The sequence below is a fragment of the Urocitellus parryii genome, chromosome 11 (genome assembly GCF_045843805.1).
Source record: "Urocitellus parryii isolate mUroPar1 chromosome 11, mUroPar1.hap1, whole genome shotgun sequence".
Lineage (NCBI taxonomy): Eukaryota > Metazoa > Chordata > Mammalia > Rodentia > Sciuridae > Urocitellus > Urocitellus parryii.
In genome coordinates, this window is record NC_135541.1 from 106,221,169 (window position 1) to 106,244,433 (window position 23,265).

General features: G+C 37.3%; 2 protein-coding genes and 1 long non-coding RNA gene across 9 annotated transcripts in view; 1 reads left to right on the forward strand and 2 right to left on the reverse strand.

The window, feature by feature from the left end:
* The window catches only part of Rsbn1 (round spermatid basic protein 1), a 47,555-nt gene extending 41,787 nt beyond the window's left edge, over positions 1 to 5,768 (reverse strand). For both annotated transcript variants that reach the window (XM_026394151.2, XM_026394152.2), the window contains exon 1: positions 4,985 to 5,768. In XM_026394151.2, coding sequence (XP_026249936.2) covers positions 4,985 to 5,690 — 706 coding nt within the window. In that variant the 5' untranslated portion in view covers positions 5,691 to 5,768. The remainder of the gene's footprint in view (positions 1 to 4,984) is intronic.
* A 2-nt stretch (positions 5,769 to 5,770) lies between these two features.
* Positions 5,771 to 8,759, forward strand: LOC113186672 (uncharacterized). 2 transcript variants are annotated; one of them, XR_003301319.2, is made up of 3 exons: positions 5,771 to 6,251; positions 6,393 to 6,535; positions 8,614 to 8,759. It is a non-coding gene; the product is annotated as an uncharacterized LOC113186672 (long non-coding RNA). The 2 variants fall into 2 exon arrangements; XR_003301320.2 differs by having other exon boundaries at positions 8,617 to 8,759.
* Positions 8,021 to 23,265, reverse strand: part of Ptpn22 (protein tyrosine phosphatase non-receptor type 22) — a 58,918-nt gene continuing 43,673 nt past the window's right edge. For all 5 annotated transcript variants that reach the window (XM_077790982.1, XM_077790984.1, XM_077790983.1 and 2 more), the window contains 3 exons: positions 14,638 to 14,668; positions 10,267 to 10,344; positions 8,021 to 8,114 (listed from right to left, as the gene is read on the reverse strand). In XM_077790982.1, the coding sequence (XP_077647108.1) occupies positions 8,050 to 8,114; positions 10,267 to 10,344; positions 14,638 to 14,668 (174 nt within the window). In that variant the 3' untranslated portion in view covers positions 8,021 to 8,049. The remainder of the gene's footprint in view (positions 8,115 to 10,266; positions 10,345 to 14,637; positions 14,669 to 23,265) is intronic.

The following is a 23,265-nucleotide window of genomic DNA, read 5'->3' on the forward strand; positions in this document are numbered from 1 at the left end:
GGCTTAGGAACACTGTCCCTATGATAGCAGTTAGGTCATTGATAAAAGGTGAAAAACTATGAGAAAGGAAGATTGACTTAGGGGTGCTATGTAAGCATCCTTGTCATTTAATGGCACCAGTGAATAGAGCTAGGGAATAATCTCCCCTTCCTTTTCTTTCTAAAAATACACTAAAATATTAAAATCATAAATGTACTAACAAAGTATTTAAAAAGCATTACTTCTTTTGATTGTAAGGTTGTTTTGTTTTGTTTAGTTGATGGACCTTTATTTTATTTATGTGTTGCTGAGATTCAAACCCAGTGCCTCACACATGCTACTCTACCACTGAGCTACAGCCCCAGCCCCTGTTCTATGCTTTTATAAGTAGTAACAAAGAGAGAACAAAATTAAGGTTTCAGACTTCAGCCTACTGCTCACTAAAAATAAAGACATTTTAATATCTCTTTGTTCACTTATCAATCTCAACATATAAGGCAGAAAGAAAAAAGCCAACTGGACCATAAGTAAAAAAAAAAAAAACTGAGTTCAATATTCTGTTCTATCATTAATTAAAAATTTCTAGCATGTTACTTCACCTCTTTAAAAATCACTTTACTTCCTTTTCTACAGGTAAAACAAGTTTACCACAGCATTTACAGGTTAAATTTTTGTTTCAACTATTTATGAACAACTCCCAATGTCTGGGTTTTTATGATTTGTAATTATCTACACATGAATTTGGATTGAGTGCTGCTGGGATAGTGTGCAGGATCATGTCTCTTAACTCAGTTCAGGGGCTGGCAAACTTTCTCGATAAAGAACCAGATAGCAGTCTTTGCAGGCCATATGGTCTCTGTGTCAGCTACTACTCTGCTACTATGGTGCAAAAAACTGCCATAGACAATATGTATGAATGAAGACAGCATGAATAAAGCTTAATTTCTGGACATTGAAATATTTCATGTTATTTTCACTTCATGAGGCTTTCTGCAACCATTTAAAAAGTAAAGAAAAACTCCTTCCTCACTGGTTATACAAAAACAGGCAGCAGAACTCACTTTTAATAAAAGCAATTTAATGGAAGAATCCAACAAAAGATACCAGAGCAACCGGATATTGATGGAAAAGAGAAAGAGAACCACAAACTAAACCTTACACCTGCACAAAACTAACTCCAACAGATCACAATTTAAATGTAAAAGTTAAAATTATAAAACTTTTAGAGAAAAAAAAACAGGAAAAAAACCTTGGGACTTTAGATGTGACACTGAAAACATTATTTATTAAGGAAAAAAATCAACAAATTGAACTTCAACAAAATTTAAAACTTTTGCTTATTTTACTTTGTGAAATATATTGTTAAGATAATACAAAGACAAGCCACAGACTGGGAAAAAAATACTTGCAGATGATGTCATTGCCAAAGGACTTGGGCCTGTAATATACAGACTGCTCAATAAAAAAATTCTTAAAACACAATAATAAAAAAAATTCATTTAGAAATGGGCAAAAGACATAGATATTTTACTAATGAGGATATATAAATGGCAAATGATGACATGAAAAGCTGATTGATATCATTTTCCATGAGACCATGATGAAAAACCACCCCACATCTATTGAAAGTGCTAAAATAAAAACAGCTAAAACAATACCAGATATTGTCAAGAATGTGAAAAAACTTGATCTCTCATACAACATTAGTGGGAATGTAAACTAGTACACTCTAGAAAATAGTATGGTAATGTTTAAAAAAAAAAAAAAGCTTACAATATGACCAAGCAATCACAATCCCCAGAGAAATGAAAATGTACTTCCATACAAGAATCTGAACATAATTGCTTGTAGAAATTTTATTCATAAGAGGCCAAAACTAGGAACAACCAAAATGTCCTTCGATCAATAAATGGTTCAATAGGGGAACGATGGTACATCCATACTGTGGAATACTATTTAGCAAGAAAAGTAGAACATTATTAATACACATACCGCATAATGGATCTCACACCATGGTGAATCAAGATTATAATATTGTACGATTCCATTTATATAATATTCTCAATGACAAAAGTATCAAGATGAAGAACAGATTAATGATTGTCAGGGGTTAGAGAAAGGAGACAGAGGGAGTACCTAAAACTATACAAGTATAGCACAAGGAGAATCTTTCTGGAGGTGGAATGATTTTGTATCTTGACTACAGTGGTGGTTACACTAATCTACCCATGGTAAAAATGCACAGCACTACACATTGTACAAATATCAATTTCCTGGTATTGGTATTATACAATAGTTATGTAAGATGTAACCACTGAAGGAAACTGGTGAAAGGTAAGGACATCTCTGTACTATTTTTGCAATTTCCTATGAGTCTATAATTATCTCAAAGTGAAAAATTAAAATACTTTCTAAAAATCTTGATAAGCAAAAGGAAGACAGCTCTATAAGTAACAAGTGTCTATTCACTCTCCTTCAAGGACCAGGCATTAAAAATAATAAAAGCCAGTTTTTAAATAAGTGCCTACCATGAGCCAAGCACTATTTTTAGTGCTTTCTATACACTACCCCATTTAATCCACAAAACCTTATAACGAAAATGCCACAACCCCACTTTACAAATGGGAAAACTGAGGTTGAAAAGAGGTTAAAATAATCTGTTCATGGTCACACTGTAAGTGGTAAGAGCCACAATTTAAACTCAGATTAACTCTAGAGGCATGTTTCCTGTACACAAAGGTAACCAAAAAAACATATGGGGATGTTGGGGGGACGGGACTACCAAACTGTGTGTAAGTCTGACATCAAACCAGTTTGTTTTCTCCCTCAGTTAAAATAGAGTTTTCAGAACTTTTAAAATACCAATGCATATCAGGAATCTAGAAACCTACATTATAATTTTTCCCACTCAGCCAAAAGTTAAAATATAAAATGGCCTAATCTTAACCCATCCTTCTTCTTACATGTTGGCAAACTACAGTTTTGAGAGCTGTACTATCAAAGTAGTGGTAGCTATCAGCCAAATGTGGCCAATTTTAAGAAAGAATTAAATAAATTTAAAAATTCAGTTTCTCAGTCACACTAGCTATATTTCAAGTCTGCTCAAGAGCCACACATGGTTACCATATTACACAGCACAGATAGAGAACATTTCCATCATCTGAGAAAGTTCTATTCATCAGTACTGGTTTAGAGACTTGTTTTTGTTTGCTTTTTTAAAGCGCATGGGATGCACGAAATGTTCAGAGAAGACCAACTTCATTGCAACCATAAAAGGGGGTAAGGTCAGATCTTTAAAGTCAGGTACTGCCTACAATGTTTAGGCACAAGGAAAAGATAAGAAGTGTGTCGGGGTGGGGAGGAATAAGAGAAAGCAAAATCATGCAGCTTGGCAATAAAGCTGAACTAAGATTCAGGAGTGTGGGTTCTACTGCCTATTAGGCCAATAATTGATTTAATTATTTTTTTTAATATTTGTGCTTGGTACTAATTAACTGTGAATTAATTAGATGAGTCTCTTCACTGTTTTGGGCCTTGGTTTCTTCTTCTATAACACAAATTTAGAACAAATAATTGCTAAGAATCCCTTTAGCTCTGTATGGATAAACACACACACACACACAAAGGTGGGGAATAAATAAAAGATCATTGCATATTGGTGGTGGAAACTGGCACTCCTGTCAACTTACCACAAGTTCTATGCCTGAAGATGAAATTTAGATACCACAAAATGAAGATTTAATTCTAGTCAATAAATCTTTATTAAACAATCATTTGTACCTAACCGCAGTATTTAGAAGTAGCACACAAAAAACTGGATAGCTCAAAGTTAAGCAAATATATGGAAAGAATGCAAGACTTCCAACATTTTAGATTGAAAAACTGGCGCATTAACATCTAACATTTTTCAATTTTGTATTGAAAAATTGGCTAATTAACATCATTAACATTCACATGTAACCAAACTGGAGATATAACGGATCATGTAGTCATATATTAAGTACAAACAAATGGCATAATCAAAAGCACACCTCATTTCTTCCACAAAGAATAAATAAATAATAAAATAATAAAAATAATAAATAATAATAAAAAATAAATGCTACAGGTAATTAGGAAAAAGACACTAATTCTGACCAATCTAATTTCTCTAGAACACACACTTACATAGCCCTATATTTTCCGGGTTGAATATTCTTGAGGATTATTGGAATTACATAGATTCTCCAATTGTGCTACACAGAATAAAATACAACTGCAATTCTTGTCCCTTCTACCTACTACACACTTTCCTCTTTTCAGAAGTTCTATTGGTCCTATTTCCTAGGGTCAAATGGGAGAGAAAACCTTCCCCCCCCCATCCCCATTCTAAGAATTAAAACAGCCAATAAAAAAAAAAAAGAGTTTAAGCGATGTTTACCTCTAAGTTAAAAAAAGAAAAGGAAAACGTGTTTGATTTTTTTTTTTAACCTTGCAGAAGCTAAGGCAACCAGTGAGTTGTGTAACCTCTGTAAGAAATCAAACTCATTAAAGTCCCGAACCAGACCCGTGACTATTTTGGAGCAGGGGATAGTTTAAGGAAAAAAGAAAAGAAAAGAAAAAAGAAAGAAAAAGAAAAAAAAAAAAAGATTTCCAGGAAGGAAAGCAGGGAGAAGAGATTTTAGAGGCAAGCCTTTACTTCAAAAAGGCAGTTTTTAGTTTTCCACCTATTAATCCAAAGCCAAGAACCGCGCGGCGCGGAAACCCTGCGGATTTTGAAAACAAACGTTGCGAGGCTCCGGGGGATTGCAAAGGGGGCTGGTAACTGACAGCTCGGCCTCGGAGCGAGAAGCCTCAAGTAGGTCAAACTGTGACCACGGCCTGAAGTCCAGAGTCCATCTCAGTGGGCTCAGGGGAGAAGAGCAGCAGGAGGGAATAAGGGTTTGGCGTCTTTCAATCCTAAAGGGGCGGGATACCAGAACCAAGGGACCTAGAACCCCAGTCCCAGCAGTTCGCCTGCTCTCACCTCTCTTGGGGGCCTTGATCAAAGGCACCCCTCCAGTCCTCTCGCCGTTTTCCTGCTTTTCCTTGTGCTTGAGATCGCCCGGAACGCAGGAGCTGGGGTCACCATCAGCGCCGCGGTGGTGATGGTGCTTGTGCCGCTCCTTGTGGCCCTTATGCTTGGGCCCGGCCGCGCTCACCGTCAGGGGCGAGAAGGTGAAGAGGGCCGAGGTGCCTGGGGCCGGGAGCGGAGCAGCGACAGCGGGCCCGGCGGGAGCCAGCGAAGGTGGCGGCGGAGGCGGCAGGAGCAGAGGCTCAACAGGGCCCTGGACGGTTGGGGCAGCATTCGTTGGCGGCAGCGGCCCGGGATGTTGGCGACTGCGACGCCGCCGGTGAGGGGGAGCGAGAGGGGGGTCCTGGCTCGGCCGCCCCCGCTTCTCCTGAGACCCCCCACTGCTTGCCCGGCGCTGCCGCTTCACTCCCCGCGGCGAGACCCCAGCATGGGGTTTCTCCTTTCCCTCTTTGTCCGGCTCCTCCTGCGCCGCCACCGCCCGTACTACGCGCACTGCTCCGACCTGCGCAGCCATTTCACCCACAAACACACATTTAAATGGCCCGACCGCCCCCCCGTCCGTGTATCGCGCAAGCGCCGCCCGCGCACGGCCCGCTGGGCATTGGAGTCTCTCCCCCACCCTCCACTTGTCGGCCGTTCTTCGTGAGGAGCTGAACATGCCGGAAGCAGCAGTTCCCAGCGCTTCTCCGCAGGCCTCTCCAACCGAGCTTCTATTGTAAAGCGTCCTGGGCCGCGCAAAGCCTCGCGGGAGCGGTAGTTCCGCCGCGCCCCGCGCCCCGCGCCGCGTCCCCGGCTCTGTGAGTGGAGGAGCCGAGAGGGAGCGTGAGCCGAGAGGGAGCGTGCGCCGAGTCACGCTTCGGGCTGCGACGCAACCGCCGCCGGCCGGCGAGTTGCCGCCAACCGCCTTAACGGCCCAAACAATGTTAGTGGCTTTCAGTGTGGCGGCGCGTTCACGTTATCGTCTTCCAGTCCCTTTCGTCATTTGATACGGAGTAGGTGGTCTCCATAGTGACTTTTAAATTTCACATTTCTTTGATAACCTTTGTGAGGTAAAAGAATCTCCGGCCTTTTACCCTTGACAAAACGAAGGGGGAAAGAGGAGTTAGCACTTGTGTAAAAATGACGGCAGTTTTGTTCCCAAATGTAAAAGGGCTGCGAGTCGGAAGTGTATTTGCTTTGGTTACTACGAAGGCAGGTGCACGAACCGCTTGGGAGCCGGGTGAGTGCGGTCCCCCCTCGCCACCAGCCGCAGCCCCGCGAATGCAGAAAAGCTAGAGTCCAGCATTTATTTTGAATATACCCCTACAGCTGGGGGGGGGGGGTGAAAATTAGAAAATTGTAACAAGATTTTCTTTTGAAGTCCTAGGTATTAAGTTGCACAAATTTGAAAAGTGTCTACCAGAGAACCCTCCAAAAATCGTCGCTGTTCACCAAGGGGCGGTTGTTGCTCAGAAATTCATTAAGAAACTCATCACTTGGGCATTTGCCTAAGATTCTTTGAACGTATGTGGTCCTTGACAACGATATTATTGGTTACAATGATGTACTCGGTAGATAAAATTACTGTGGTTTGATACCACTAGTTCCTGGAAAATATTTACTTCGGCTAAAAGAACACTAATGCATTAAGTTAGTTTAAAAACAAAAAGTTTATTTTCTACCTATTGGGTACATTGTACTACAATACACAGGTAACAATGTATCCTTCAGTTTGCCCTATAACTAGCCTTGTTAATGAAAAATATTAAGAGCAAATGATATGTAATACTGTTTCTAAAAGTTATAAACAAACTTTTAAAACGAGGTTACGTCATTAGGGAAAGTACGAGGACTCCTTTGTAATAATAATGACCTTCTAACTTATTGGCTACATAAAATTAGGTTTGAAATACCACATTTTGTTAAGACAACTCCATGTTTATACAGAAATTTAAACTATCAGTACCTTTGGTTGGATATAAATTGTAAATATTTATATAGAATATTTTATATGAAGATGTTAACAAAAGATAGCTATTTCATTGATTACTTATCTAGGACTGGGAATTGAGTAACTTTGGTTAAAATGTACCCCAATGTACGTTATATAACGTCTTGTTAGTTGGTAAAGCCAATTTTTAAAAAATGAGTATTATTATTTGCACATTTTATTCTCTAACTTCTTACTACTCTGCTTTCCCACAATATTTGGGAAGATATGTGAAGTATAATCCATTTAGGTAAAAATAACTCCCCCAAAATAGTTATTGTCAGAAGCAGTAGTTTTATACAACTGCAAGGTCAGATTTTTTTTTTAACTTCTTTTTTTTTTCTTTTATACTAAACTCTGACAGTGTAAAACCTCAATTGAGGTCTGGTTCTTACAAACCTCTTAAATTTATATTTATGCTAGGTGAGGTGGTGTGTACCTATAGTGCCATCACTGGAGAGCTGGGGGTAAGATCACTTGAGACCAGGCAGAGCAGCATAGCAAAACCCAGACTCAAGAATACCCAAAACAGACAGCCTTGGTAGTGCAGGTCTGTAATCCCAGTGTCTCTGGAGGCTGAGGCAAGAGGATCCAGAGTTCAAAGCCAGACTCAGCAACCTATCAAGGCCCTGAGCAACTCAGCAAGTCTCTGTCTCTAAATAAAATATAAAAAGGGTTTGGGATGTGGCTCAGTGTTTAAGCACCCCTGAGTTCAATCCCCAACAAAAGAAACCCCCAAACAAAAAATGTGCATTTAAATAGGATAACTTCCAAAATGAAAAAGAAATCCATTTTAAATTTTTTCATATACCATTCTCTACAACATAAGCTTAAATCACAACCTTTTATTTGCAGTTTCCCATCCAATGTAAGATATGAAAATACAAAATTGCTGGCATTTTTTTTCATATTGCTTTTCTGTTGAAAACCACTAACATATTAGCATATCTTCATTTTTTTAATATTATGAATATTTAGCATTTATTTTAGCTAGTGTATTCCAGTAGTTTTATTGCAGATTCAGTCTATATTATAAATTCAGAGTTTATCAAATGTTCCAAGTTGATGGTGGGTTCCTTGGTCCTTTGGGTTTTAAAAAACGATTTGCAAAACCTGGAAACAAAAATAAAATGGAATGAAATGGATTTTTTTCAATAGAAAGATAAATTTTAGACTGTATTATAGGCAGATTCATGGATTATTTTCAAAGGGTGAAACAGCTCTGAGCAATTAAATGATAGATTATAAGAGCATTATAGTAACTAAAGCTTAAGTGATAACAATAGAATACTTTTTAAAATTTTTTATTTTATTTTTGTGGTGCTGGGGTTTGAACCCAGGGTCTTATTATATGTTAGACAAGTGCTGTACCCACTGATATACACACCCAACCCAAATATTAATATTTTAAATGTGTAGAGAACATTTAGTATGTAAATTTAATAATGGTAATAATTGAATGAAGAACCCTGGTTAAAATAGCCTTTGATAATTTAGTGCATAATAGCATTTATCTAACCAATCATCACAAAACTAAACACAGTATTAGTAATTAAATAATCATTTTTATTTATCTTTCTTTCTCAAATTCACTCCCCCTACTACCACAAAGAAGAAGGATGAGGAAATCTTTCAAAGAATCAAAGCTATTGAGGAAGGAGGGAAGGGAAAGAGAAATTAGTGGGGAAGGGAACTAACCAAACTATATTGTTATTCAGTGTGCGTTACAAATATGTAGCAACAAATTCCAGTATTATAATGCATCAATAAAAAAGTTGAAAAAAAGAATGAAGGCTACTTCTTGATGCTTTCAAAAGATTTTTAGGTTGATGACGTTCTTTATCCCTTGCAATATTATGTCTTTTCTTTGATGGTGGTATATTTTCAAGGTATCTTAGCACTTAGCAACTTTAAGTGCTTAAATTGAAAATGAAAAGTTTGGAATACAGAGAGAGAACAAATAATAGAAAATTCAGATATTCCTGAACTTTTAATTTCATCATCTTACTTAATAACTACTCATAAGTTACCTAAAACAAAAACTATATCAGAACTAGAAGAGTAGAGATGGAGAAAAGAAGATTAAAAAAAAAAAGGAAGGAAACCACTAAAAATTATGCAGTGATTTAAAATATTGGAGAGGAATGCACAGCCTACTTGATGTACATTTTACTCTGATAACAAGAAAAATGATTCAGGTTAAGTAGCTGCACATAATAGTCAAAATCATCTCATCAATAAATCTTGACTGTAACCCAAGTGGGTTGGGAATAAAAGGATGTGTTTCCTGACCACTTCAAGTATCTTAAATTTCAGTGATTTTATATATATATATATGTAATTCAGTCTCTTTCACTGGTCAGTTCTCAATAGTGTTGAGAAGCCTTTTTCTCTTTTTTTTTTCCCTGCATGTGAGTCAATTCAGGAAAAATAAACCACAATTTTGAGTAGCATATCCTTATAATTTTTATTGCCTCTTATGAAAGGTAGCAAAGAAAAATACATGCTGCTTTTCAAATAGATAAATTATTCAAATCTAGGCATATTTGAAAAGAAGCACAGACTGTGTTGTAAAGTTAGGTGGACCTTAAGTTACTCAAGTGGGATCACTAATTTAAAGAAAAGAAATAGAAAACATTTATGTCCCAGGCAAAGTTGGGTGCCTCTTCCATAGTTTATTCAATATTCTAAATGAATGTTTTCAACTAAATTATTTTGTACAACCATAACTTGTTAAAAGTATAATATTTTAAACTGGACAAAACTTAATAGCCAAAAAGCAGCTCCAGAGATTCTAATTAAAATATTTTCTCTAAGTGAGATAGGGGCCATAACCCAGGTGCTGCTTCTGCACCAAAATCTTTCTCTGCTTCTTCCTCAGAAATAAAATTACATTGTGTAGGGCTATGGCTGTGGCTCAGTAGCAGAGCACTTGCCTTGCAGTGTGGGGCACTGGGTTCAATCCTTAGCACCACATAAAAAAAAAAATGTTATGTCCATCTACAACTAAAAATAATTTCTTAAAAAGTTACACTGTATATATCTGCTCAGCAATATTAACACTTGCCAGTCTCTTATAATTTAGTTATATCACATCTAAGTTCTCTTCAAAGGAATATGAGCTGACATGATATTGCTACATAAAGCCAGTGTCTTAAGACCAGAAGAGGAAGAAGAAACCACATCTCTTGGTATTTGAAGTTGTTTCATACTATAAAGGAATAATTTACATGATTTTTTAAAACTGCCGTAAAATAGCACATACCAAAATTCGGAAAGGAGCTTGAGTTATTTGGCTGAATAGATTCTGCAGGCTTGCTTGGTGGGGAAGAACTACAGATATCTGTAATGAAAAGAAAAAACACAAGGGAAAGAATGAAGATAGATTACTATTTATCAAAGTGCATATTGTTGAGATTAAACATTTCTTCCAGAGTAACCAGCACTTCCAAATAAATACATCGGCATCAAATGTTAAAATATAGGTGCTTATAGATAGGTTGACATTATAATCTCGTTTATGTGATGTTTCTTTTTTAAAAAAGGGTTTTTTTGTTTTGTTTTGCATAAGACTATTTAGTAAAGCCCAATACTAAGGGAAATTACCAAAGGAATAAGAACCATCATATATAATTAATCAATTTCTTGGGAGATTCAGATTTTTGTCTTTGAACTTCCATCTTATTTTATGTACTCTTAGTACACTCCTAGATATCCACATTAATTTATGGCAAGTCTGATTTTTCTTAACATTATCCTCTATTCCTGGAATCTCTTTCACTGTTCACTCCACTTTCCAGCCTACTTTTTTCCCACCATAGATAATTCTAATTTAGGTTCATAGTCTCCCACAAGCACTGTTGTGCAGCTTTGTTTTGCTATTTTAGTTACTTATATGTAGGCTTAAAAATATAATTGTCTTCCCAGAACTTCAATATGTACATGTATCAGTTTCTACCCAGTTTTGAAAACAATCCAGTGAAAATTTTGCTCCACATTTTGCATATGCACTGTCTTACAATGAAAAATGGTAATTTAAGGTTTGTGTATACTTTCTGACAAAGAGTATATAAATGGAAAGAAATTATTAATTTTTTTGGTTTTTTGTTTTCAACACTTCAAAATGCAATGCAAAAAGTGTTTGCACATACATAAATAATACTAGGATTCTAGAAACACCTTCCCCTTTTGAGACATACTGGAATACAAATTACTGGAATATATAATAGATTTCAATCATATTCAGTTAACTAATACTTAACTGTCTCAAGCATTGGCACTAAGAATAGACATGAGGTGAGGAAGTTCAGGAGATATTAGTAATCTGTAGATTTGCATGTAAACTCAGAGATGTAAACATCCCTCAGAAAGAAAAGAAACTATCCCAAAGGGAAATATTGATTTATTACAAAAGAGGCAAAGATTCTGCATGTGTCTATTAGAGTGAACTAGCTTATCTAAGGTATTTTTATGGTATCTGCCCTACATGCATTCCCTCTTCTGAAAATAGAACTTGAATTTTCCTTTTCATCCTTCCCTAATTTTCAGTTTTCTACATTTCTGGTGAACTGATTCTACTTTTAGATCAATGAAATGACTAATAACTAGGGTCCATTTTCATTGTTTTTTTTTTTTAAGAGAGAGTGAGAGAGGAGAGAGAGAGAGATAGAGAGAGAGAATTTTTAATATTTATTTTTTAGTTCTCGGCAGACACAACATCTTTGTTGGTATGTGGTGCTGAGGATCGAACCCGGGCCGCACGCATGCCAGGCAAGCGCACTACCGCTGAGCCACATCTCCAGCCCCTATTTTCATTGTTTTGTACTTGGTACATTAGCATGGTCATACCAGATTTGTAGGTCTGATCTCTCTCCTAATTAATCAGTGTCCACGTGTAACAACTGTTAAATATCAGATAGGATGTTGTTCTGCCTAATATTGAGTATATTGGTAAGAATTGATTCAGGAATGGACAAATGGACCAAGCCAAGAATCAGACCCAATTAGCACTGGTCATCAGACTGTTGCTTCAGCAACCCAGAAAGGGCTAATCTTTTTCTTTTTCTTATTTTTTTTTCTTGACACAAGCCACATGGTAAAATCCTGCCTATGAGTATGCTATCACAGAATGAAACAAATCTGAGAGTTATGGAATGAGAAATTATGTTCTGATTATATCATTCAAACCTGTGGTTAAAAGCCAATTCTTTTCTGCTTAAATCAGCTCAAATTGGGTTTTCTGTCACTTGCAACTATATTTCTTTTCTTCTTTTGTACTGGGTATTGAACCCAGGACACTCTAATATAACCCATAAGAATCTCACTACTTCTCCCCTGTCTTTCCATCTTTCCTGACTTAACCTTAGTTTTCTCTCTTCTTTCCTTACTGCTCTGCTGCTCTGATGGCTTCATTTGAGTTCCTATAGCGTACAAAACTCTCACACCTCAGTTTGTACATAATGTTCTCTGTATCTAGAGTCATCTCCCCATTCTTTGCCTGGCTAGCTGTTCCTTCATGTCTCAGATTCAACTGTCATTTCCTTAGAAAGTACTAAGTCCTGGGCCACCTCTTCTAAAGTGGATCCCCTGTGTTTTTCTCTCTATAATTCTTTTGTTTTCCTTCATAGCATTTACCACAATATGTTATGTACACATTTGTGAATTCACTTGTTTGATATCTGAATCCCTCAATAAACTTAAATTCTAAAAAAAGTCCAGGGCTGGGGATGTGGCTCAAAGCGGTAGCATGCTCGCTTGGCATGCATGCTGCCTGGGTTCGATCCTCAGTACCACATACAAACAACGATGTTGTGTCCGCCGAAAACTAAAAAATAAATATTAAAAAAAAAATTTTCTCTCTCTCTCTGTCTCTCTCTCTCAAAAAAAAAAATTCTCTCTCTCTCTAAATAAATAAATAAATAAATAAATAAATAAATAAATAAAGTCCAACAGCTGATATCTGGTCTATTCACCATCATATAACAAGTGCCCTGCACAATGCCTGGCTCACAGTAGGTGCTCAAAAAAATACTTGTTGAATGAATGAATGACAACTTAGATAACAGCATAACAGATGAGAAGTGCTTATTTCATTAAAAGCTTTACAGATCGGTAAGAGATAGCAAGTCTAGAGAGAAACGGAATTCTGGAGTCACCAACCATCTAGAGGTGTGGAAGACACATACATGAGTATAGATTGGTAAATCTAAAATTTTCAGAATCAATTTGGGGGCTAGATATTGTTCTTCACTTAAGGGCAAAAGATTACAGGATCAAGGTAGTTAAAAAATGGAAATACAGCCCAGCCTACATCCAGAGAATGACCTAGGAGCTCTTACTTAGAAATAAGACTCAGTCTCTAAAGAGTCCCACCATATCCTGAAGCTGTGCCAACATAAATCTACCTAGAGTCTGTGCTTTCTTTATTGATATCCCTATACAGTGTTAGATCTTGAAAAAAGAAAATTGGGTGTTTCATAAGCTAAGCAGATCAAATCCATCTTTGGTTGACTGCTCAATTCATTAATTTCTTGGCTCTTTAATTTCTCCTGTTTTCTACCAGAATTTCCTCTTTTATATTCAAAAGTACCCCTACAGGTTTTATGCTAATTGAAATGTTTAAATTCTCTCTTGAATGATGAGGAGAATGATGATATATTTTATAACCTCTCTAGCCATCATGGTTTGTAAGAAATCAGTGCACTTTAGACGTCCACTATGATGGCAAATGATAACAAACTATCAACAATCTGTAGTCTATAGCTAGTACAAACTCAGAAGAATAAAGTAATATTCCACTATAACTTTCTTACTTAGTCTATACTTTAAATCAAGTTTTCTCAGTGCTCTTTGTCCCTCCCTATAGCACTATCAACTATTTATTCCTTCATGACTAATTGAATTTGTAGGAGGTATATCATCATGTTTTATATACTTTGTTTGTAAATAAGGATTTTTAAGATAATATCCCAAAGTTTCAAGAGTCTGAGTTTTATTTTCATTACAACATAATGAAAATAGTAAGCAACAGACTTTTCCTGCTAATAATACTTGATAAAAATGGAAATGTGTCAATGCTTTGCTTATTTCATTAAATCAACACATTTGTTTCACAATATGCTTTGCTGTGACTATTTTCAAAAAAGTTAGACTTCTGGAAGTTTTAAATAACACATTTGTATGACAGCATCTCAAGATGGGTAAAACATTGTACTGCTGAGTACTATGGTGCTCACCTATAATCCTGCCAGCCTGTGAGGCTGAGGCCAGAGGATCCCAAGTTCAAAGCTAGCCTCAGCAACTTAGTAAGGCCCTAAACAACTTAGAGAGACCCTCTCTTAAAATAAAAAGTGCTAGAGATGTTACTCAGTGGTAAAGCGCCTCTGGGTTCAATTCCTGGGACCAAAAACAAACAAACATTGTACTAATTATTATCCTATTAACAAAAAACATTTGGTCCCCTTACTCCCTGTCCAATGTGAACATTGTGGAACCCAGCACAGTACAAGGTGCAGAGGTGACTGCTCTGATTCATAAGGCCCTGTTTTAGGAATGATAATATTCATTTTTTCCACAAGGAGGCTATAAAAAGAAAATAAATGATAGATATTGTAAAAAATAATACACAGAAACTTACTCTTTTTCATGTTTCTCAAAATTTTCAAACTCTACAAAAGTGAAGAAAGGAAAAAGGTTAGTTTGTTTCCCTATAAAAATTCAAAATATTTTAACAAATAGAAATATAAATTTAAGTAAAAAGGATTAATTTCCTTAAAAACAACCATGAAAACTGCATAATTTTTTATCTTTCCATTTTTAATTCAGTGTACAATTTCCACTTGATTATATCTTGCTATTTTTACCATAAAACTATCCATACCACAAATTTAGAAATAATGCTATTAGAATGTCAGGAGTAAAAATTAAGTTTCCACTTTTCTCATTTATTAGGAGCATTCCAGAACCCACAATGACTTCTGCATATAGCACTGATAGATAACCTTTCCCATTCCAGCCAAGAATTTTTCCAGCCAATCATGTTTTATTATATTCAGTTTACTTAGGCCCACTCCCTTACTATAACTATGATACTTCCTTCTCACCATTCAGCCAGCCCTTGTCCTTGGTCAGCCTCCTTTATAGAGGCATCTTCTTCAGGAACCCACCCAAATTTCTTTTTTATTCCACATTTCCTCTGCATGTATGTTTTTAATCTGCTCCATTCTTACTTTATTGTTTTTAATAATTTTCATATAGGTATCACATAGTTATTCTGTCTAATAACCATACAGGCAAGTGTTATTATTTCTCCAATACCTAACAGAACCACAATCTTCCATATAATAGATAATTAAGAAATTATTTTTTTGGAAATTTTTAGATTTTTAATAACTGATTTACCAGGCACAATGGTACACACCTGTAATCCCACCAGCTTGGGAGGCTGAAGCAGGAGGATCTCAGAGTTCAAAGCTAGCCTTAGCAATGGAGAGACACTAAGCAACTCAGTGAGACCCTGTCTCTAAATAAATACAAAATAGAGCTGGGGATGTAGCCCAGTGGTTGAGTGCCCCTAAGTTCAATCCCCAGTACTTGGGGGGGAAAAAGTAATTTACTTATGATTCAAAAATTTTAGTGAAAATGTTCCCATTCAAACTGGGCATGGTGGCACATACCCATAATAACATCTACTCAGGAGGCCAAGGCAGGGGGATCACAAGTTTGAGTCTAGCCTGGGCAATTTAACAACAACAAAAATAGAGGCTGGGGAGGTAGCTCAATGGTAGAGTACTTGCCTGGTATCTGAGAGGCCATGGGTTTAATCACAAGTTCCACTAAATAAATAAATAAACTCCCATCATTGTCCTCTGTCTACCTAGTTTCTAATGCTCCCCCTGCCCCATAGTAGTAGTTAGTTTGTTATATGTCCTTCCAGAGTTACTTAATGGATATACAAGTAAACTTATAGATAAATCACATTTCCCCCTTTTAAGCAAAAGTAAGTATTTTTAAGAATATTGAGAGTCTTCATTCTTTTTTTAGCTACATAGTATTCTGTTTTATATATATATATATATACACACACACACTATAATTGGTTTCTTTATCAGTTCCCCTAATGATTAACATTTGTGTTGTTTCCAATCATTTGCTTATAAATAATGCTGAAATCAATACTTGGTATACATACAATTTCATGTGCATGCAAGCTTTTGTGTAGAATAAATTCCTAGAAGTGAAATTGTTAGGTCAAAGGATATATGTATTTGTAATTTTTATACTACTAATTACCCTTTACATAAATTGTACCATTTCATACTCTCACCAACAAAATAGGTGTATGCTTATTTCCCCATAGCATCCCTAACAGAGATTATAGTCAAACTTTTGGAATTTGCCACTCTGATAGATTAAAAGCAACATTTTTTTCATTTGTGATTTTCTTTCTCTTATTGTATGAGGTTGAGAATATCAAATGTTTAAAGGGCAGAACTGTTAGGAGCCACAGCAAAAATATTGATACAGGCACCTTTGGATTTTATTGACTGCCAGCCAGCAATTCACATTCATATGGTAATTGGACTCATGCTGTCCAGCTGGGCCCAATTTCAGGACTCAGGTTACTCATGTCACTCTTGTAATGGGAGAGTTCCCATTGGTTGGAAAAGGATGGTAGGAGGGTGTTCCGGGGGAAGTGGAAACCCCCCCGGCTCAGGTAGACACACACGTGGCGGACCCACCTGTTAGGGAACGCACACGGCCTCTCTCTAAATAAAACTTTGTCTCAGTTTGACTGGCTTGTGTTTTTGTGCCCAACCGGGTTGCAAGATTGCAAGCCCGCGTGCACTGACAGCTCAGCAGGGGATCGCTCAGCAGGGGTGCCGCAGGCAGTGCTCGGCAGCAGGAGCGGGACTCAGCCGGCCCGGGGCCGGGCAGTTTGCGGCATTTTGGTGGCCCTGTACTGGGAACGCCCAAAACTTAAAGGTGAGTAATATCGCTCGCCCCTAAGGAAAGGCGACAGAATGGGTATTTCTGTTTTGATTTATTCTGCTTTTATTTCAGGCTCTCTAGCCTTACAATTTTGTCAGGCAAATTGGGAAAAATGGCTAGCTCAAGGTTTGAAGTTATTCGGCCCTGAGAGAGAGAAAATTGACATAATCATTTTCCTCCTCTCCGTTTCTGTTTCATTCTGTTTTGGCTTTCTTCTATCCTATCTTATTGGGTTACGTTACCTTTATAGTAGATTAGAATCTAGTAAAAAACAAACCGAAAAACTGTTAAGTAAATTGTTAGAGGTCCAGGCCATGGCAGAAAACATATTAGGTCAAGCAAAACAAAAGGTCTCTCAAGCTAGTCAGATAGAAGAAAATTTGAACAAGGCAAGCTCAGGGAAAAAACGGTCATCAGATAGGGAGGCTGCTACTAACTCCGTTCCACCACCAGAGGGCATAGTTCAACCAACAGCTTTACCTGCCTCCATAGATGATGAACGGAATCCTGAGGCAGGACCCCAAAAACTAGCATGCCCTGTAGTTGAGCAGGGAGAAGAAAAAGAACGAGTTTACCGTGCCTTAGATTTCAAAATAATAAAGCAATTAAAGGAAGCTGTAGCAGCCTACGGCCCGGCCGCTCCCTTCACAGTCAGTATGGTCGAATCTATTACCGGCTGGAATTTAACACCAGCAGATTGGGCTAACGTGTGTAATTCTGTGCTAAATAGAGGACAGTATTTATTATGGAAAATTGCCAATGAGGAATTTTGCAAGGAGACAGCTAGGCGAAATGCAGAAGCAGGTTACCCTGAACGAGACCTGAAGATGTTACTGGGAAAAGAGGATTTTCAAGAGCAGATGCATCAGCTCAGATATGATCCTGGCGTATACGCTCAGATCGCTATAAATGCAATTAAGGCATGGAAAACTTTGAAGGGACAAGGGGATTTTCAAGGTCAACTATCTAAGATAATACAAGGAGTTAATGAGCCCTACGCTGACTTTGTGGCTAGACTTATTGAAGCAGCCTCTGAGACATTTGAAAATACAGAACAGGCAATGCCATTTATAAAACAGCTGGCTTACGATCAAGCAAATCGTTGCTGCAAAGAGGTCATTAGACCGTGGAAACAGGAAGATTTAAACACATATATTAAATTATGTAGAGACATTAATGAACAAGGACAAGTCATGGCAGCTGAAGTAAAACAGGCTTTAAGTACCAAGCCAAAAACATGCTATAATTGCAATCAAGAAGGGCATTTTAAAAGAAATTGCCCCATAGGAGGAGGGTTTAACAAAGCTAGGTATCAAAAGAGTAGAATCCCGGGTATTTGCCCACGATGCCATAGAGGAAGACATTGGGCTAATGAATGCCATTCTCAAACTACCATAGAGGGTATTCCGTTATCAAAAAATGGACAAAGACCAAGTGTCTACCCACGATATCGTGGAGAAAGGCATCAGGCCCCGTTGTCAAAAAACGAATTGGAGGGCCCAATGCCCCGGGGCCCAAAACCACAAATATACGGGGCAATGGAGGAACCCAGCAGCACCATCAAGGTGGTGCCCAGGACGCATTATCCATCAGATCCCTCATCAGACAGACTAGAGGGAGCGCAGGGTTGGACATCTGTGCCTCTGCCAGAGCAGTATTAACTCCAGAGATGGGAGTTCAAATCATTCCCACAGGAGTAAAAGGACCTCTTCCCCAGGGAACAGTAGGCTTATTATTAGGACGCAGTTCTTCTACACTTAAAGGACTTATGATAAGTCCTGGGGTAATTGATCCCGATTATGAGGGTGAAATAAAAATCATAGCTAGTTCTCCAAGAGGTATATCAGTAATTTCATCAGGAGATAGAATAGCACAGTTATTAATAATACCAAGCCTACATGATAAATTTTCCAGTTGTAATGTAGAAAGAGGTTCCAAGGGATTAGGCTCCACAGGTGTAGATTGGGCTATGCTATCTTTAAATTTAGATTCTCGCCCTATGCTAAAATTAAATATTCAAGGGCATGATTTTAATGGACTGCTGGACACAGGCGCTGACCTCAGCATCATATCTCGCCAGGAATGGCCTAAGCATTGGCCATTACAGCAAGCGACCCAAACGCTTAGAGGCCTAGGAGTGGCAACTAATCCCCATAGAAGTGCTATGGTATTAGATTGGAGGGATCCTGAAGGATGTGAAGGAACTATACAGCCCTATGTATTGGACCATCTCCCCATAAATTTATGGGGACGAGACGTCCTAGATCAATTAGGATTGACATTAACAAATAACGTCAATCCTAACGCGCCCACTACTAGGGCAAAACAAGGCTTTAAAAAAGAAAAGAGATTAAGAGATCAAGAACAAGATATAACAGCACCAATTCAAGTAGATCAAGAGATAGATAAACATGGATTGGGTTTTCAAAAAGGGCCACTGAGACAATCAAAATTACTTGGAAATCAGAAAGACCAGTGTGGGTTCCTCAGTGGCCCCTAACTAAAGAAAAGATACAAGTAGCCCATGATCTGGTCAAACAGCAATTAGCGGAAGGACATATACAACCTTCCGTATCTCCCCATAATACTCCCATTTTTGTTATTAAAAAGAAATCTGGTAAATGGAGATTATTACAAGATTTAAGAGCCATTAATAATGAGATGGTTATTATGGGACCTGCTCAATCAGGGATTCCCCAACTGTCTGCTTTACCAAAAACGTGGCATGTTCTAGCTATAGATATTAAGGATTGTTTCTTCTCAATTCCAATTCACCCCGAGGATAGTCCACATTTTGCATTTACTATCCCTGCACTGAATCATGAAGGTCCTGATCAGAGATATGAATGGAAAGTACTCCCTCAAGGGATGGCTAACAGCCCAACTTTGTGCCAAATTTATGTTGATAAAGCAATCCAGCCACTTAGAAATCAAAACCCTGAACTACAGATATTTCACTATATGGATGATGTGTTAATGGCACATAAAGATAAAAACACATTGCTAGAATGTTATGCCACGCTTACAAACTTATTAAAAAATTATAATCTAGAAATAGCAATAGATAAAATACAATTAAATCTTCCAATTAATTATTTAGGAGTTCTATTATCCTCAACCATGGTCCGTCCACCAAAAATTCAAATACGAGTAGATCAACTCAAATCACTTAATGACTTTCAAAAGTTATTGGGAGATATAAATTGGATAAGGCCTTATCTAGGCATACCAACAGGAGAATTAGGACCTTTATTTGATATTTTAAAAGGTCCATCAGATCCAAATTCACCCCGCATGTTAACGCCTGAAGCTAGAAAGGCATTAAAAATCATTGAAACATATATGGAAAATATGCATTTGGATAGAATTGATATAAGTTTGCCTTTATTATTTATTGTATTACCGACAAAAAATATTCCTACAGGGGTATTTTGGCAAGAAGGTCCATTATTATGGATACATTTATCTTATTCTCCTAATACTATTCTTACTAGATATCCTGAGGCTGTAGGGCAATTAATACTCAAAGGAATAAAAGCAGCAAAAGGAGTGTTTGGGATTTCTCCCAATAAAATTATTACTCCATATACTATGGATCAAATTGATGAGTTAGCTAATGAGTTAAATACTTGGGCAATAATCATGTGTAAATCTAGTGTTGCATTTGATAATCACTTGCCATCTAATCCTTTGTTGTCCTTTTGGTCTAAGCATCCTGTAGTTTTTCCAAAAATGACAAGAAAAACCCCTATCATAAATGCTCCAAATATATTCACTGATGGGTCAAATAATGGTACAGCAGCAGTAGTTACTCCTGATCAAACTTTTACATTTTTAGTACCCAAACAATCAGCTCAAAAGGTAGAGCTCAATGCAGTATTGCAAGCTTTTATGATGTTCAAAGATTCTACATTTAATTTATTTTCTGATAGTCAGTATGTAGTTAATGCTATCGTATCTCTTGAAGATGCTGGTAGGATTTCTCCTTCCTCTACTGTTTTCTCTTTGTTTTCTGCTATACAAAGTCTAATCTGGGATAGAAAGGATCCATTCTTTATAGGACATATCAGAGCACATACAGGATTGCCTGGAGCCCTTAGTTTGGGTAATGAACTAGCAGATAAATCTACACATGACATACATATTTTCTCCACAATAGAAGAAGCTATAAATTTTCATAAAAGGTTCCATGTCAATGCTAATACTTTACAAAAACGTTTTAAAATAACTAAAGAACAAGCCAGACATATAATAAAACAATGTCAAAATTGTGTGACATTTTTGCCACAAGTTAATCTTGGAGTCAATCCTAGAGGACTGATACCTAACCATATTTGGCAGATGGACGTCACACACTTGCCAGAATTTGGAAAATTAAAATATTTACATGTTACAGTTGATACTTCTTCTGGATTTTTGATGGGCTCCTTTCATCCCGGAGAAAAAACTAAAGATGTTATAGCTCATTGCTTACAAAATTTTGCCACTGTGGGTGTTCCTAAACAGTTAAAAACCGATAACGGTCCTGGTTACATCTCCAAGTCTTTTAAACAATTTTGCTCATCATTTGGCATTACTCATATAACAGGAATCCCATACAACCCACAGGGACAAGGCATAGTTGAAAGAGCTCATCAAACTATAAAAATGTACTTATTAAAGCAAAGGGAGGGAATTAGTAAGGGGTATATATCCCCCAAAGATAAACTTAAAATAACCCTTTTTACTCTAAACTTTCTAAATTTGGATTCATCAGGACTTAGTGCTGCGGAAAGACATATGTATCCGAAAAATGTACATAAGCCTAAGGTACTTTGGAAAGATATTCTAACAGGACAATGGAAAGGTCCGGACCCAGTAATAGTCTGGAGTCGGGGCTCCGTCTGTGTTTTTCCACAGGAGGAACAGCAACCAATTTGGATTCCAGAGAGATTAACTAAAACAATTTCTACAGAAAAAGAAGATGATTTGACTCAAATCCATAACAGCTGATATCCAGAGTTCCAGCCTGGCTATTCTTGCATCTGCGACAGTGATTTACCACGGTGCCTTTTTCAATATCTATTTTATTATTTGCATTTTTCCCACATCATAAAGTTCTATTTTATTTTATTTTATTTTATTTTACCTTATTTTTTAAGCTCATACAAACCTAGGTTAATGTTTTTCTGATCAGTTTTATTTTTTTGACTGTGTTTTATTTATTTATTTTTTTTAACTGTAAAGTTTTTAAACATTGCAATGGAGATTTCACCTAGCTATAGCTACAAGGCCTTTATTTACTATTGTCTTATATGTTCTATGTTATGTATGCTGTTTTGTGTTGTATGTCTGTATGTGTGTATGTCCATATTTCATTTATAAGGAGCGCTCATGTATATATAGATACAAGTATTAAAAAAAAAAAAAAAAATTTAGTCACGTGACTTATATGGTTTAATTTACTTTAGGTAAACAGCTGTTATTAAATTTTGTTTTTAAAGGTGGTTAACAGATATGTTTGTTTACTTTCACCTTTCCTTTTCATTATATTTCATAATTCTGTTCAGGATAATGTCTCTTTAGCAACATGGCCATAATTCCCATCTCCATCCCAGTGCCGGTGAAGACTAAGACCAAACTACAACTTTTATGATAGCTATCACTATAAACTGTATAAATTGATACATCAATCAAAATAACTCAATAAGACTGCTCAATCAAGGACTTAATTTACTTTGGGAGGAAATGGACATATTGATAGACTCCTCCAATTTGAACTGCTCAATCAAGGACTTAATTTACCTTGGGAGGAAATGGACATATTGATAGACTCCTCCACTTTGAACTGCTTACACAACTTGTCTGGACTATGTATCACCTGTATGCATTGTGTTCTATTTGTTGATACAGCGAACTGGTAGTGCTAAATATCTTAGCCGATGTGTCACCAGTGTTTCCAAAGGAGCCGTCAATTGGCTTGGTGTCGTGGCAATTCTGCGTCTTTCTCCCTTCTGCTAGTGATGGTCTGATTTTGGGGGCCAACAGAGGTGAGGCAAGAACCTCACCCCCCCACTGGCACCAAGGTTAAATTTGGGGGCCAACAGAGGTGAGGCAAGAACCTCACCCCCCCACTGGTGCATAGGCCTATTACACAGGTATGGCTATATACTGGACCGGTAGTCAGTGACGGGTATGATTCGGTTACAGTGGTATCAACCTAAGCCAGGAGACTGACGCAATAAGGTCAGTTTTCCCATGACGGGTAAGAACCATATGTGAATTGGACATACCT